The sequence below is a fragment of the Vespula vulgaris genome, chromosome 4, assembly GCF_905475345.1.
Source record: "Vespula vulgaris chromosome 4, iyVesVulg1.1, whole genome shotgun sequence".
NCBI classification, from domain to species: Eukaryota; Metazoa; Arthropoda; class Insecta; order Hymenoptera; family Vespidae; genus Vespula; species Vespula vulgaris.
The window spans coordinates 913486-930252 of NC_066589.1; the positions used below are offsets into that span (position 1 = coordinate 913486).

General features: G+C 28.5%; 4 protein-coding genes across 10 annotated transcripts; 2 read left to right on the top strand and 2 right to left on the bottom strand.

Moving 5' to 3' along the window:
- Positions 1-1170: 1170 nt before the first annotated feature.
- Positions 1171-3318, bottom strand: LOC127063404 (protein RER1). 4 transcript variants are annotated; one of them, XM_050993152.1, is made up of 6 exons: positions 3151-3318; positions 2498-2581; positions 2253-2357; positions 2092-2188; positions 1789-2006; positions 1171-1660 (listed from the first exon to the last, which is right to left on the bottom strand). In XM_050993152.1, the coding sequence occupies exons 2-6, from the start codon at positions 2570-2572 to the stop codon at positions 1568-1570; spliced, it is 588 nt and encodes a 195-aa protein (XP_050849109.1). In that variant the 5' UTR covers positions 2573-2581; positions 3151-3318; the 3' UTR covers positions 1171-1567. The 4 variants fall into 4 exon arrangements, with proteins under 4 accessions (XP_050849109.1, XP_050849110.1, XP_050849111.1 ...); XM_050993153.1 differs by having other exon boundaries at positions 3082-3302; XM_050993154.1 differs by having other exon boundaries at positions 3077-3302.
- A 457-nt stretch (positions 3319-3775) lies between these two features.
- On the top strand, positions 3776-12544 carry LOC127063402 (serine/arginine-rich splicing factor 1B). 4 transcript variants are annotated; one of them, XM_050993148.1, is made up of 4 exons: positions 3776-4189; positions 4436-4820; positions 5196-5390; positions 12348-12485. In XM_050993148.1, exons 1-3 carry the CDS (start codon positions 4020-4022, stop codon positions 5385-5387), a joined length of 747 nt encoding a protein of 248 aa, XP_050849105.1. In that variant the 5' UTR covers positions 3776-4019; the 3' UTR covers positions 5388-5390; positions 12348-12485. The 4 variants fall into 4 exon arrangements, 3 of the variants coding, with proteins under 3 accessions (XP_050849105.1, XP_050849106.1, XP_050849104.1); XM_050993149.1 differs by having other exon boundaries at positions 12351-12462; XR_007781337.1 differs by lacking the exon at positions 12348-12485 and adding an exon at positions 11918-12248 and having other exon boundaries at positions 3777-4189; positions 5196-9814.
- On the bottom strand, positions 9552-13814 carry LOC127063399 (nicalin). Its single transcript, XM_050993143.1, has 7 exons — positions 13492-13814; positions 13014-13201; positions 12591-12920; positions 12265-12474; positions 11781-12185; positions 11470-11690; positions 9552-11395 (listed from the first exon to the last, which is right to left on the bottom strand). The coding sequence occupies exons 1-7, from the start codon at positions 13664-13666 to the stop codon at positions 11257-11259; spliced, it is 1668 nt and encodes a 555-aa protein (XP_050849100.1). The 5' UTR covers positions 13667-13814; the 3' UTR covers positions 9552-11256.
- A 95-nt stretch (positions 13815-13909) lies between these two features.
- LOC127063403 (replication protein A 32 kDa subunit-like) lies at positions 13910-16000 on the top strand. Its single transcript, XM_050993151.1, has 2 exons — positions 13910-14881; positions 15420-16000. Exons 1-2 carry the CDS (start codon positions 14632-14634, stop codon positions 15893-15895), a joined length of 726 nt encoding a protein of 241 aa, XP_050849108.1. The 5' UTR covers positions 13910-14631; the 3' UTR covers positions 15896-16000.
- The last annotated feature ends 767 nt before the right edge of the window (positions 16001-16767 follow it).

A 16767-nucleotide genomic window follows, 5' to 3' on the forward strand; every position in this document is an offset into this window, starting at 1 on the left:
CAAATGACTGCATACAAAATTAAATTTAAAAAGGAATTACTAAATCATAAATAATCATAATATCAAAATGTCAACAGGGCTTGAAATTGTTCCGAAAATAATTGTTTCGAATTATTAGATATCAATTTTGACTGAAAAAAAGCAACCTACTTAATAACATTGTTGTTAGACGTCACATTTTCTTGATTATTCCTAAACATTAATTGTGAAAATAATAATTACAAATTCTGAAAATATGAACCATGATCGTCCAAAACACACGTCGAAAATGATGAAACATTTCTCTCTCTTACATATCAGATCAAACAGAATAAATTAAAACAAGAAAGAAAGAAATCGTGCACGTTCTATATTTGTAATTGACGCTTAGAGGGCTCCCCTATCGCGCCTTTTCTCCTCTCGATATTTGCATATTCCCTAAATATTCTTTATAACATTCTATATACAATGAAAAAAATTGTGCAAGCTTTTACCTAGTAATTTTCCTTTTATATCTGCTTTAAGACATCAATGGAAAAATGAAACTTTTTTTTAACAAACTGAAATTAAAATATTTATAAGATGATAAATGAACTGATCAAAGGTTATAATGTAGAAAAAAAGAATAAATAACAAAATGTTTTTCTTAACGACGAAAATTTTGCTTTTCGTATGCAAACTCTTTAATCGTATAATTTAATTGAATAATTTTATGCAAGCTTATAAAAATCATATGCAATTTCAATCTCAGCGATATTCCTCTTCTTCATTATTTTTGTCAATTTCAAATGGCTTAATATCGATAGTACTACGTACATTTTCATGATTATATTAAAAAATTGTGATAAAGTATCAATCCATTTGAAATTTTAACAGTCCTAAAGTTAAATTTTTAATTTCTCGTTCACTGTTCTATTAACGTGACTATTAAAAAAAGAAATTTTCAATTTTATGTCAAGTAATCCTTACGTCAGCATAAACATAAGACGATTGCGTCACGTACGATGCATTATTTTATTACACAACTGCTGATCCTCGCATGTGAAGTGTAATAAAAAATAAAAGTTACTATGTAAAGAATGCGTGTATATATATATAAAATAAAAATGGTTTACCTGGACTTGAACAAGAAAAAATACGTTTGATGCGCGGTGTACTTGTATATGAATAAAAAAGGATAAAAAAACAATATTATAAAGTTAAGAAATGGATCTGAGACTATATTGCGAATTCTATGAATATGAATTAATTTTTACATTCAGTGATAATTTAATATTACATCAATAGCTGTATATTGTTCATATTGTTACTGTGTCCACATTTATGTAAGACCTAACAATACTTTGTACAAGTTTTATGATACACATATATTATGATGTGATTCAGTTTATATATCGTATAACATGATATTTTGGAATAACGCTTGTGCAGAATAATCCTTCCCTTGTAGAAAGAAACGAAGTTATTCGTACATAACGTCATAGAAAAAAATGTTCCATAATCGAATTTCACTTATTTTTCCATCCGATGTTTGGAAAGTTGAAATCTACACTTATATGCTTGCATAAACAAGCATTTTTTCATCTACTCAGTTTGATGGTATTAACCTTGAAGTATCCTCATGATTTTGATACTTTGGTTTTCCATGAGTGAAAGGTAAATATCTGTACTTGATCATATGCTGAAAGTAATTTATATGCATGGATATATTAGTTTCAATTAATCGCGACTAAATAAGAAGCTATTACTATGATCTTATTTATCTTAATTTTCTATAGATTTATGAAAATAAAAATTATAAAATCTTACCTTAATTTGACGCTTCATTGTAATACAGAATAATGTTATGAAATACATAACTAATATTGGCCAAAATACTGGTATATTAAAGAAATCAAAAAAAGTGCATATCATAGCAAAGATTGTAGATTTTATCACAGAGTACCAAAATTTAAATTCAGGCAATCTTCTTATAAATGGCCTAAATTCTTCGTTGGCTCTTGTAGGTAACTCTGGACCTTCAATATCTATAAAAATGTTATAAAAAAGAAAGTTATATATAGGATAACTTTAAATACAATATTATTACAATAAGTCGATTAAAGAAGGTACCATCCAAATCCATTGCAGGATCGATCTTCGGTGTAAGGAATGCTATGAATAAATTCAAATGATAAATTCCTAATGCATATGTTACAATATACCATCCCTAAAAGAATACATAAATGTTATAAACTCATCTTATTATTAGATATTACAAAATATATATTTACCTGAGAAAGGAATATACGTAGAACAAAAATGACTACTAGAAATAAAGCAAACATCCATCTTGATACAACATGTGGAGTCCACAAGTCTAAGTATCGTTGATGAATCTTTAAAGTAATATATAATTTATAAGATATTAATATATGAACTGTTACACAAAAAATTTTGATAATCATGTAATGTCTCATTTTAATATGAAACTATATATCTTATACAAAATAATTGTCAATAAAGAAGTCTTGCTAACCTGTGACATTCTTGATATTGTTTGGATAAAAACATTCCGTCTGGCTGGACCACCGAGATCCTCATCTTGCATCATTTTACTTTCCTAAAGTATAAATATAATATCTATTATACTCTGGCTTCAATTTATAAAAAAAATTGTTGAGCACTACACAACAGTTGCTGCATATATCCAAAAACGATTAATGCTGATATCTATTAATCATTTATGCTAAAATAGCTATATATAGCATTACACAATCTTAAACACATCAAAATTATTTAGATACAAATATAAACCGATTATCTTAATTTCTCATCGGCAAAAAATACCTCGATGACTTAAGCAAGATTATAAATCGACGTGTAATTAAAATATTATCAATAGAAACTCAAGGTTGTAGATACGTCGTGGTAAGTGTTGAAAAATTATCTCTAGAATACCCCTATATTTATTCAATTATATGATAAAATGAAAAAACTCCATGCTTAATTAAAAATATCAGAAGGAAGCTTCCAATTTGTCATGAGCGGCATGTTCTAAACTTTGTGACTCTTATGTCCTATTAACCAAAGGGAAAATAAACGAAGAGGTATGTACCTAACCTCGTCATCTTATAACATTCAGCAATAGTCGCACGACTTCAACATATAATATACCCAGCATCGAATTACCTAAAGTGTCCGCCGTTCTCTATTAATCTGTACAATCAATTCTTTAAGATTTAGTTAAAAAAATATAACACGTCACAACATTAATGGGATACTATGATTAGACGTTCTATAGAATTTACAAAATGCTTTATCTTTGTCAGCACCATCTCGTAGGGACAAACTGTTAAAAACCTCGTTCGGATGTAACTACATATTTTAGGTTTTCGATGACCGAAACTGATTGGTGAGCAAATGGATATAGTTATAACCGTAGTAAGCTACATGAAATTTTTTTAACTAAAATATGATTTATTAAATATATAATATAATAAGGAATGTAATTCTGAGGAATAAGCTAGTCTAAAAAAGATATAAATAGAAGAAGAACGAAACAAAAGATGCATAACGAAAACAAAAACAAAAATTAAATCTTTCAACTAGATGTCCTTCTCACGTAGTGCTAGTGATTTTCATCACACCGACTTAAAACCCGTCACACAATGAAAGAATATTTTTGTGGAACTGACGTATAGTAACCAATCAGATTTTAATAAAATATGTAGATAGTTTTATAGTCAGTTGATCGACTTCAATTTGGTGCCACTTAAATTTGAAAAACTTCCGAAATTTACTACTAGATAGTGCTTTGATTATCTCGGCTTTCGGTTCGGAATCCTGTTTCTCTTTACTTCATCTATAACCAATGATAAAAGCAACTTTTTACTAACCAATATCTTATTCTGTACTTTTCTCGAAGAATTTTCCATCATCTTCTTCAGCCGGTACCTCCATTTTGTTTATTTCAACAGCGGAGAGTATCAAGATATCGCGGAAATTATATTACTCAGCAACGTTTAGCTTTTTAATAAGATAGTGACCATTAAAAAAACATGTCTCACGGAGGTAGAAATGAGTGTAGAATTTATGTGGGCAATTTGCCACCGGATATAAGAACAAAAGATATTCAAGATCTTTTTTATAAGTTTGGTAAAGTTACATTTGTTGACTTGAAAAATCGCAGAGGTCCACCATTTGCTTTTGTTGAATTTGACGATCCAAGGTAAGATTTATTCGAGTTAATTAATTAATTTGTAATCTCTATTATTTACATATTTAATTTTTTTTTTTGATACGTAAATATAATAAATTATCATTTTCTTTTTGTATATTTTTATATATTTTCTTTATAATTATATTAAACATTATTTCTTAATATATAATTATCTAATTTTTTGTCAATTCTTACTACATTAAATTTACATTATTTTGAACATATTTTTCATTATAAAACATATCCTTTTTATAGAGATGCGGAAGATGCCGTACATGCCAGAGATGGCTACGATTACGATGGTTACAGATTGAGAGTTGAATTTCCAAGAGGTGGTGGACCTAGTAATAATTTTCGTGGAGGTCGTGGAGCAGGGGACACTGGTAGAGGTGGCCGTGGTGAAATGAGTAATTCTCGTGGACGTGGTCCTCCAGCTAGACGATCTCAGTATAGAGTTCTTGTTACCGGTTTACCACCATCTGGAAGTTGGCAGGATCTAAAAGATCATATGCGAGAAGCTGGTGATGTGTGCTTCGCGGATGTTTATAAGGATGGTACTGGTGTTGTTGAATTTTTACGATATGAGGATATGAAGTATGCTGTAAAGAAATTGGACGATTCAAGATTTAGGTCTCATGAGGTATATACAGCTTATAAATTCATGACGTAAATCAATTTCTTGAACACGTTTACGCCGGCGCGTACCATCGGTGGTTCGCGTTCGACTCTCGTATCGGCGCGGCGCTTACCACCGATGGTTTGCGCACGAATGTTATATACGCTTGAATTTTTCGTCAGAGTGAGCGTACTACCAAAAATTTAGTACGTTTAGTAACTGAAAAAAATTGCCATATAGTTAAAATTTTAATATTGGAAATTTAATGTATATTAATCGAAAAAAAAGCATTAATACGAGCAGAGAGAAATGCAAAAACAAGTGCCAGCGTGAACGTGTTAATACAAAATTAATTTATAGATCCTTACATTGATTTTTTTTTATATTTGAATTCTATAGGGAGAGGTAGCGTACATACGTGTAAAAGAAGATCACAACAGTGGTGACAGAGGACGTAGTGAGGATAGAGAAAGGGGTAGAAGTCGTTCGCGCAGCTACAGTCCACGACGTCGTGGATCTCCAACATATTCACCGTTACGGCGTAATTACTCGCGCTCAAGATCCCACTCCAAATCTCGATCGTACGACTAGTGTGTACGTATACGTTTCACATGGTAATATAAGTAAATGTTTATTGATATTTGCTTTACCATGTTTTATTATTGCTGATTTAAAATTTGATTATGGAAACTTCAATCCAATTAGACTTTGTAAGAATTATGAAAATAGCTTTTCTGACATTGCTAGAATATTTAATATTCTATTTAACACATGGATTGGGCACATTCCTATTGTATGGAAAACATAAGCATAAACAAATTTGCAACTTTTCTTTTTTTAATTTGGTGATTGTTGATAGTTGAATCAGCAATAATATGATATATCAAATAATCATAAAGTATAATAAGTTTCAATAGCAAGTTTCATAATAACAGTGAAAAGGAATTGTGCTCACAATCGACTATTAATCAAGAATTATGCAAAGCTATACCGGTTAGGTCACTTGTACATTATAAAATACATTCCTTTATATTTTCAAACTGGTTCTCTTCACAATTACATATAAAGCATGTAACAATTTTAAAGTACCGTTAGTAAAGAGATTGGCGATCCACCTTCAATGATCATGCATTGATTAATGATATCTGCAACAGAATGTTTGATGCTTCCAAACAACCAGTGTAATTATTCATACTCAATGATCTGCAGTATATTTCTTAATGACACACTAGTTACTGTGGAATCCGGTAGGCATATTACAGTACCAAATCCAGTGTGTGATTTTTTTATCATTCATATTTATTTATCAACATTCGTAAAAATAAACATATTACACAGAAATTTGTCTAACCTATTAAGATTTAATATTTTTTTTTTTACTTTTAATCTTAGTCTGCTTTATAATTGAACTTATGGCAAAATTATAGTTCTATATATGAGATAAGAAAAATAAACTCTAAAATTAAATCGCTTAAATGAAACCATTTCTATAGACTGAAGTAGATAAATTGAAATATTTTTTCATTTCTATATCACTTTAATAATAACGATAAATAAAAAGTCATTCAATTGAGATAAATAACTAGAACATCAATTTGAGATAAATAACTGCAGTATTAGAAGCATAGTTTTGATAAAAACATTCTGTCCTTCGATTAAAATATGTATCATTTATTCAATTATGTTTGGCATATGTGGATCTTAATAAATTATATGAATTGTGTGTCTTTTGATTAGCTTATATATTAATTTTGTAGATTTCATGGCCTTTCTATAATTATGCCATTAGTTAAAATTTTTGTGTTTCAACTTTTCAGTACTAATATTTTGTATTAAATTTCACTGAAGGTACTGAGATATCTTGATTGTAAATTATTGCATACAAAACTGTTGCATGCCATAATTACTGTTTATTTAATGTATCCTATAATCTGTTTTCATCCACTATAGAACCAAATAATGTTACCATAAAAGTTTGTGAGAGTGTTTTTTTTCAGCAAATTTGATATATGCATACATATACATAATCTATATACACATTAGACATTTTTTTCTAACTGCCTAATTGCCACATATATAAATCTATATTTGCTTTACAACCATGTATCTTTTTTTTTTTTAAAGATACTGATAAATTTTGCATGATATGAATTTTTTTTCTATAAAGTACATTTTGTGACTATTATAATATTCTTCAACTTATTTCTATTTTGTTAAAAAAAAAATAATAATATTCACGATATATAGAAATAATTAAAAAATTGCAATTAATTGATATTATTTATATTATACTCATTATAGAAACATTGAGGTAGAGTTTTACACATTGCTTTTTCAAATATTTCAAATCTCCTTGTTTATTATTATTATTATTATTATTATTATTATTATAATCCACCTAAATTTGATATAATACTAATTATAATTATGGGTAGGCAAATATGTTAAAACTGTAGAGATTATATTTTCACTGTTTATTCCTATTTAAATTATCATAAAATCTAGATACTTTTACATTTGATGTAGTATAATTACAATTCTTAATTGTATATAAATATTCTAATGAGTAAATGAAATGTACAAACTGGACAGTGGTGCATGTATGCCTACGGATATCTAATTTTAAAAATACAAAATTTCTGTTGAGATCTGGCATAAAAGAGTATCTTACAAATGTTTATGAATATGATGAATTAAGTGATTGTTGATGGTAGATAATGGTAAATTTATTTTACCATATAGGATTGCGATTTGTAAAATTTAAAGTAAAAATTTTCTTAAGTTTTGTTACAAAGATTTCAATTGTCCTGACATACGCACATATAATATCCAGCTAAAGCATTTTATCCACCTGCATTTCTATGTTCTTACTGATGAGAGAGAAAGTGATCTTTGGCTAAGAATATGATACTGTAATATTTGTAATTCGTAGCAACATCCTTGATGTTTTGTTTGGCCATTTTTACTTTCTCTCATTTTTTTATTGTTGGTTTTTTTTCATATATGCTATTGTAGATGTGCATATATGTATGCAGTAGCGTATTTAATTTTCAAAATTAACATAAATCTAAATCAAATTCACAATATCCTAAAAAATAGATTCATATTGGATAAATTATATAATTGCTCAGTTTTTTTCTTTTTCTTTTTTTTTATCAATTTCTATGCTTATATACTTTTTTAATATTGTTAAAAATGTTGTTTCAATGACGCGCGTAATGCTTAGAATTACACGTTTTTTAAAACTGCCTTTTGTCCAATATGTTTAACATACAAATGGAAAATAATTGATTCTTTTGTTTAATATCAAGATATATGGCAAATTAATCCTGTGATCTTACTTTTTTTTAAATTTGTAAAATACATTTAAATTTCAATTTCACATACATTTCCTCTTGTTATCAGTTGAAATTTAACTCTATTACATATGTATTATGTAGATATTTTCATTAAATTAACTAATTTAGATCACAAGGATTATGTTTGCACTTGTAATATTTATGTTTATCTTTAACTATTCTTGTCTAAGAGACTAATGTATTTTTTCTTCTTTTGTATATTGGATTGGATTGTAACACAATGAATGAAAAACTCAAATCGACACGATCTTACTTCTTGGATGGATATAATACACGTTCGTGCTTGACGGTGGGATAAAATGGAATGCGTTTTGGATGGATTTTGTGTGGAGCATAAGTTATAAAAGGATTAAATGAGAATCAAAGTAATGAGACATTAAGGATACTTTCAAGAGGAATTTGAGGATCAGGAAAGGAATGAATTAAGGGTGCAGTGCATTTCATTCGAGGATTCACATTTAGCTGGATTTTCATCAGGAAACGTTGGCAAATCCATTACAAGGAGTCAAATCGATCGTCCATATTTTTTTGTTTCGAATTATATTTAAATTATGTTTGCTTGTGCCTAAAAGTGCTGTTATGTCGGTGAATGAAAAGGAAAAAATAATGTGAACTTTCAGCAGTTTCAACATTCATGTGCTTACAAGTTTTCTTAGATTGAGTGTTATGTTATTCATCAAGTTCTTGCTGGCAATACTGCTTTTTTAAATTTATTCATTACTTTGTGAACGGTCAAACTGGTAATGGAATGTCAACTTATCTTTTTTGCTTTAAAAAGATTTATTAACAGGATATTATCATAACATCATATTAAAGTATTTTTCGATCGAGATGTTAGCTGCCGGAATAATGAAGTAGTTTTCTTTTTTCTTCGTGATAATAAATCACATATTTTGCCAGATATTCTTATTAAGACAAACAAATAACAAATATTACTTGGATTGAAACATTTTAAGTATAGGCATATGTAGGACGATGTTTTACATGTATAACAGTATAGGTGTATTCGATTGGGACAGTCTTTCCGCGAGAACATTTACGAGAGATAGTTGCCCTGATAAATTATTGCGTATGATGTTAATTTCATTTTGCTTATTTCTATCAGCAATTTTTACTATTCTCATGGTTTATACCAGCATCTCTTACCAATTGAAACTAAGTGAAACTTTTTTTATCTGTGCAACATAATTAATTCCAACACAGTAAGCATCTTCGAAACTTAGTGTATGAAGAGGATTTGAAAAGACAATTTTTCTTCTTGGACTACATCCATAGATTTAGAGAAACTCAATATCCTGAAATTATATTTTACAACAAACATGGCTCAAGGACAGGACTTGGCATTAGGATTGCTGGCAGGATAAATTAGTATACGTGGAGGATTTTTGGAATTGGATAATTTAAGTGAAAATATTGGACGGATTTTATTGAGAGGATGACTTGGATTTATTATATGAACACTGTCAGTATGAAGGATGGATTTGGATATCAAATGTTATCAATTGAAAGTGTCTCAGTATAGTGGTCTTCGCATCTCATAGGGTTCATGGAAATCTCCTAGATCGCATATGATGGGATTTGGATCTGCATTTAGTGGAATCTGTGCAAGATTATCAGATTTCGTTGACATATGAGGATAACAAAAGTGATTTCTGTAAGGTATTTAAAGTAATTTCTATTTGAGATATCACTCGGATTCATTAGCGCGCATGCTCTTCTACAGTATTCATTATAATTTGTTATCTTTGATTTTGGAAGTTCATATTGCTCGAAATAGCATTAACTTAGTACCTTAGATTATTTGCTTTAAATCGGTATATTTGTAATTTTATTATTTTAATAATTATTTCTATTCATATGCAATCTTATCATCTGTTTTTACATAAGCACTAATTTTAATCATTATTTTAATGCTTCAATAAAAAATGTGCTTGTTAACATTTACTTTACATTGCAAAAATCACAGAACGTATAATGATTGAAAATTATCGTGTAGAAATCATCCTATATCTCATAAAGACACAAATAGTGTCGCAGTGATATTTCAGTTAAATGAATTTTATCATTAAATAGCAATCTCCTACTATAATCGAAGGTTTAAAAATAATCCAATCATTGATAGGTATTCATAAACTTGATGCAAGCATACAACTGTCATATATTCGAAGCAGAGTTAATATGCATGTATCTTTAGTAATTTGCAACAATTTTCCAATAATTACATGAATAAAACTCTTAGTAAAACTTTCAGTTAGTAAGGTAATCTGATAGCAGGTATTTTTTTGAAGCTAATATTTTGAATGTTTCCTCTTGTGTGTCTTTAATTGAAACAATAGATCGATAATGAATTTAATCTTCCTATTTATACTTTCATATGATATAAAGTAGCTACCAATTGCATATTGCACTATTTGTTTTAATGATTTTTCATCTATTAATAAAGTCTAATGTACATTCCATAAACTTTAATGATCCATATTCCTTTTTATATATATGCAAAACAATTTCAAACAATATCGTGAACGTTGACTTCCCAAACTCAATAAACACTACTGAGGGACTCTTTGATATCATACTGCATATAAGTAGTGAAGATACGTACTTAACAAAAATTATTTGGAACGCCGACGATCACGATAATCTTTCCCTTTCTTTTTATTCCATTGTAGTATTTCTTTAATTTTGAGGGATAGTACTCTAGGATATATAATTGAGTTAATTATATTCTTTTTGTATGCTCTTATTATAGCAGACTTCATAATTTATTTCATTTAATTTTAATAAGTAACACACGTATATACAACACAAAATCTCTGTCCTTTTTTCTTTTTTCCTGAAGTTTATATAAGTATCTAAATTGCCAAAAGAAAATTAAGTAAACCAAAATTATATTATGAATCTCATAAATGCACAGTATACAGATGATAAAAGTATTGTATATCTCTTCTACACGTTCACCTTAGATTTATTCAATAATTTTTCAAGCTGTTTTATCAAAAGTACATGTATCTCATTTTTTGAGAATATTGCTAATGATGAACTTTTTCTATAAATAAATGTTTGTGACTATTGCTTTGGCATTCTAGAATCATGATATAAGCTTAAGATGACTTGCCTTTTGTAGAAAGTCTGATTGCTAGGAAATAAGCACGTGGAAAGTTGTGTACAATCACATATAACAATCCTAGATACATGACAATGGCAACAGTAAGGAAAAGATCAAAAACAGCTGGTTTTACACTGAAATGAGGACAATGATTTAAATAAGATTAATGATTACTTTTTATATGTATATATAAAATATGAATTGTTACCTGTATACATTTAGCACTGCTTTAGTAACATCATAAAATATAAACTCTGGATCCTGCTTATCAGGACCATGAAGTGTGATTTTAACATCTCCGAGATATCGTGACATAGATTCTTTCAATGTAGCAATTAATATATTATTTTTATCAACTAATAATGGAGCAGCTCTTGGTTGAGATGCCAAGTACGTAAACCACAAAGACAATGATTCTTTAGATACCTCCTGTGTAGAAAGAATATATGCACAATTTATAAATATTTATTTATCAATGAATAAATATATTTCATTTAGTTAAATAGAAGAAGAGCATACCAAAGATTCCGCAAATATATGATTAGAGCTTAGATTGTAAATGTGCCTTGCTAATGCCTCTGCAATCACTTGAGTGTGTTTATACAATCTATCGGTTTGTCCTTCTTTCATTATATCCAAAATTGTATTTCTGGCAGGATCTTCATGGCTTTTCAATGTGGACAGTGTTGCTGCTGGCAATCTTCTAATGCTAAATCTTTCGTGTTCCCAAGCTAATGTTTCTTCTGCAAGATTTATTTTCTTATGTACGCCTTCAACATGTACTGTATTCAAAGAATCTGCTACTGATTTTAATTCTTTATAAAACATTCCTCCAGAGGAATTTTCTTTTGGTGGTTTCGAGACATGCACATAGAGATTATTTGTTGCAGAAACTGTGTCAAGACATATAACATAGGCTGCATCCTGAAATGAATTGCATTTTAGTTGTATATGTTGTTAAAATAATACAAATCGTCTATATGTTAATGCAAGAAAATATTACTTGAATAACAGATCCTTCTAGTCCATCCAATTGATCTTCCAACCATTTTTTACTACCTTGATAATTTAATTTTCCTGCTCCAGTAGCAATGAAAACAAGATTGTAGTGGGGTCTTGACCGTCCAGTGGAGTACAACGCAGAGAACAATCTAGCCAATTCTAATAACATCGCCACTCCAGATGCATTACTGTCTGCTCCAAAAGATAATTCCTATATATGAGTACAAAATGTAAATCTTATACAACTGTTTTACGATAATAAAAGAAATAATTTTAGATAATTTTAGATCAGTATAAATAAAATTTTGTAAAGCCAATCTCACTCACAGGTGCTACGCTCGCGCTATCATAATGTGTAACTATAGCTATAGTAGGTAACTTTTCTTCTGCTCCAGTTCCTGTTAATTTTCCATGTAATATAGCTATTTTCGCATCATTTCTAACCATAGGTTGACCGGATGCAACAACTACTTGATAACCACTAGCAGAAATTGAATTAAATATAGCTTCTGCTGCAGAATGAGATTTTTCATCTGTCATAGATCCATCTGTAATATCATCTAAAATCGTTTGAAGATCTGGATGCCAGGTTGCGAAGTAAACAGCGATTGGAGTTTCTGTATCAGACAACATAGCTTTTTCTAAATTCATAATATGCTATAAACAAAGAGATGCTTCGTTAAAGATATTCATACGACAGAATTGTTATATATTTAATTAAAAATAATGTGATAAGAAATAGATAATAACTTCTTTTTCATCCAATGTTAACTCATTTAATTTCTCAGGTAAAATGATTACTAAAGCTCCAGCTTTGATCTTAATAGATTGAAACATGCTGGGTGTAAGATCTAACGCTTTAGTAATAACACAATGCCTAGAAGTACTCCATCCGGTAATCGATCTTGCTTCCAAAGAAATCGAAGCACTCCTGCAGCCTATATAAAAATTATTAAAATTATTTTAATCATAGAGATATGAACTACTTTCAAGGAGATATTTAAGCTAAATTAGCTAATTATTTACTGATAAATAAAAACTGATAAATAACGATATCAATGTTTTTCACAGAAAAATAGATAGAAAAAAGAATATACAAGTAATAATGTAAAATACAGATATCCCTATTTTTATAACCATAATAGAAAAGGATATATTGAGTGAAGGTTAAAGATATAATAATATGATAATTTAAATATAAGTTAAATTTATAACCAATAATTATTACCATGCGGTATTCCGTGTAAATCATGTTGATGCATGCGATAAACTGGAAATTCGTGTGATGCTGTCACAGGATTAACCGGAGAGATAATAATAAAAATTGGCAAGACTATTAATAAATAATATGGTAAATAGCCTCGACATAATTCAGCGAAACTATCACATTCTTCTAACCACATGGCGACACAGATTTTTTTCTTTTGAAATTTTATTATATATCTTATTTTTTTCACTTAGTTTCATTTATCTATCTTTGATAGATGTACTCCATTTAGACCTATAAAATCGGTAAAGAGAATGATCGCACACTTCTAGAAACCGTCTTCTTTTATTTAATTAAATTTCAAAGTAAAATTCAGAGTAGCCAACAGATTATCGTACATGTACTAGATAAATTCAAGAATTGTCGCTAGTGTCGCTAGTTTGAGATACATGAAAATATTGTATCCATTGGTAATGATCTTTGCGTATATAAAAATTTTATTTGAATAATTTATTTCCTAAAATTATTATCTGACAAAAATATATTATATACTTTTATATGACGGCGATGATTCATACAGATCGATAATTATCGATCGATGATTAGTAAATAAAATAAAAATTAAATACAAATTAGTTCGATAGTAATTACGATGAAATGTATATAATATAAAAAATTATATATATTATATTGAAAGTAATATCGATTTACCAAATGAAAGTTGTTGCATGCAGATCATTTTATTTATAACAAAATATTGAATATTCCAAAAGAGAACAGATTTAAAGATATTAATTATTTCTTTGGTACTAAGATGTTACCGCTTCGAAGTATTGAGTGGTACTGAGACGAAATGACCTTTAATAGACGTTTTAATTTCGTTTAGAAGTTAAATACTTCAAAGTTTATTATTGTTATTTGTTTGAGATACCTGTTATTACAATCATTTAATGTTTCAAAATAATTTCGCGATCTTATACCAAAGAATGTCTAGTTCTTTAATTTTTTACGTTATTTATTTTTCATAAGTTTCTACATGTGCTTCAATTTCAAAAGAGTAATTCACTATTAAAAACGCGGGCCGATGAACGGAAGCTTTTCTTTTCATTTGTTTTTACCTTTCTTTTGTGAATTAATTGTAATTAATTATAATTCATAAAAATGTCAGAAGTTGGTGGTTTTTTAAATGAAAGTATATCTTATATCGACGAAAATGAAAAAAAAACAAATCGCTCAAAAAGAATAAATAATATTGTGCCACTGATGATATGTCATATAATTAATTTGAAAGATCAGTCAGACGAATTATCACTGTGGGGTTTACCTGTATCTATTATTACAATTGTGGGTATAGTACGTCATGTTGAACGAACTACGACAAAAATTACTTATGATATTGAAGATGAAACAGGTAAGTAAACCATCATATTTAATTATATAAATCGATTATTTGAACGTATGTTTATATACATGGTGTCCTAGAATAAATGAAAAATAGTCTAGTTGTGATTTTAGCAGATCTAAACGATAAAAAGAAATTTATATAAATATGTTTTCTATTTGATTTTCTTTTTGAATTATAATGTCTATCTGTTTAATAAGAGACGTTCGAAATGACCTCGTATCTAAATACAAGTCTGCAGGTGTATTATTTTCTTTTACATGTTTAGATATTGTTAGAATTTATAAGAAACTTTGTTCAATTCTTTTACATAAAGTTTCAATAATAGTAGTTAAAAGGAATTGATTAATACTGTATCTATCTAATGAAAGAATTATTGCTATAAAATAGATATAACATTAGAAATATTTAATTTGAAAACAAAGTTAAATATCAAATATATTTATATGAATTTTTTTTATTGTTTTGATATGTTGAAGCTATACTAAAAACATTTCTTACTTATTATTTGACATCTTATTTATATGTATATCTTTTTATAATATAGGCACTGTGACAGCATTAAGCTGGTTAGACGCTGATAAACAGTCGGTTAATCCATCTTTATTAGAAGGCAATATCTATGTTCGTGTACATGGCACAATTCGCTATTATAATGATAAACAACATATTTTGGCTATCAGTATTGTGCCTATAGAAGATTTAAGTGAATTAACTAATCACTTACTTGAAGTTACATATATTACATTAAAAGCTCAAGAAGTGACAGGAGTAGATATAAAAGTATCAAATGATGAAAGAAATGTTGAAAGTAATACATGCAACAATATGGATCCAAATCAATCTGCAATTTTTAATATTATTCTGGCTGGAAGTGATACCGACTGTGGCATCGAAAAAGCAGTGATTAAAAAATGTGCACCAGCTCACTTAAAATCACAGATAGATACAATATTAGAGTTTCTTATTAATGAAGGACACATCTATACTACACTTACAAATGATCACTTTAAAACCACATAAGTTTTACATGCATTTATATTATATTACTTATAATTCTATTGTATTACATAATTTCTTGTTTCTGTAATTTACATAATTTTTATATAAACTGTTATCATTTTCAAATCTTTCAATATTATTATCTTTTCTCTCTCTCTCTCTCTCTCTCTCTCTCTCTCTCTCTCTTTATATAATATTGGACAAAATAAAATACGCACCTTAAACATTTCCATATTTATTTAAATAACTTTCTAATCTCGATGGGTAGAATAATAACGTATTCAGACAAAAAGAAGGTTTTTTAGTTAATAAGTTTTGACTCAAAAAATTTCAGAAACATTCAAAATCCTTTAATATTCCAATTCATTACATTTATTATCACATTTACCTCGAATAAAATAAAGTATACAGGTGGAAAAAAGTAGGAAATCATCGAATTTCAAATTTTTAATTTTATTCGCCTTTCAAATCAAAGAACGATGCAGCACAAAACTGTTCTTCGATCAAACTTCTCGGAGTCTTGTACACACGGTTTATACGGAAATGTTTAATCGAATGTTTTCTCGAATTACAGGGCTGGTAACAGTCGAATTTTTCTTTACTTCTCGGATGATTTTACGATCGTCGACTCGATTTGTCTTACTCTTCTCTCTGTCCGCATCCGATCTTATTCGTTATTGAAATTTTTTCCAAATATTCCTAATTGTATCTTCACACGTATTTTCTACCGATTTTGTTATTCGAAAATTCACTTCTACCAGTGTTTAACTATCAAATTTTGAATTTGCACAGAAATTTAATCATTTATAGAATATGATCATTGATGAAAGATCGATCTTACATTCTTTCTAGCAGGACTAGTAATTGACTAAATAATAACATCGTTCGTGTGT

Bases quoted from the DNA above. Each gene is read 5' to 3' on its own strand.
- LOC127063399 (XM_050993143.1), bottom strand. From the start codon at position 13,666: ATGTGGTTAGAAGAATGTGATAGTTTCGCTGAATTATGTCGAGGCTAT. The intron at 12,921-13,013 runs GTTATTATCTAT...CTTTGTTTATAG, and splicing joins TAACATTGGATGAAAAAGAA to CATATTATGAATTTAGAAAA. The intron at 11,691-11,780 runs GTATGCTCTTCT...CTTTCTACACAG, and splicing joins ATATATTTGCGGAATCTTTG to GAGGTATCTAAAGAATCATT.
- LOC127063404 (XM_050993152.1), bottom strand. From the start codon at position 2,572: ATGATGCAAGATGAGGATCTCGGTGGTCCAGCCAGACGGAATGTTTTT. The intron at 2,358-2,497 runs GTTAGCAAGACT...ATTACTTTAAAG, and splicing joins CAATATCAAGAATGTCACAG to ATTCATCAACGATACTTAGA. The intron at 1,661-1,788 runs GTAAGATTTTAT...AATTACTTTCAG, and splicing joins CAATGAAGCGTCAAATTAAG to CATATGATCAAGTACAGATA.
- LOC127063402 (XM_050993148.1), top strand. From the start codon at position 4,020: ATGTCTCACGGAGGTAGAAATGAGTGTAGAATTTATGTGGGCAATTTG. The intron at 4,190-4,435 runs GTAAGATTTATT...TCCTTTTTATAG, and splicing joins GTTGAATTTGACGATCCAAG to AGATGCGGAAGATGCCGTAC. The intron at 4,821-5,195 runs GTATATACAGCT...TGAATTCTATAG, and splicing joins CAAGATTTAGGTCTCATGAG to GGAGAGGTAGCGTACATACG.
- LOC127063403 (XM_050993151.1), top strand. From the start codon at position 14,632: ATGTCAGAAGTTGGTGGTTTTTTAAATGAAAGTATATCTTATATCGAC. The intron at 14,882-15,419 runs GTAAGTAAACCA...TTTATAATATAG, and splicing joins TGATATTGAAGATGAAACAG to GCACTGTGACAGCATTAAGC.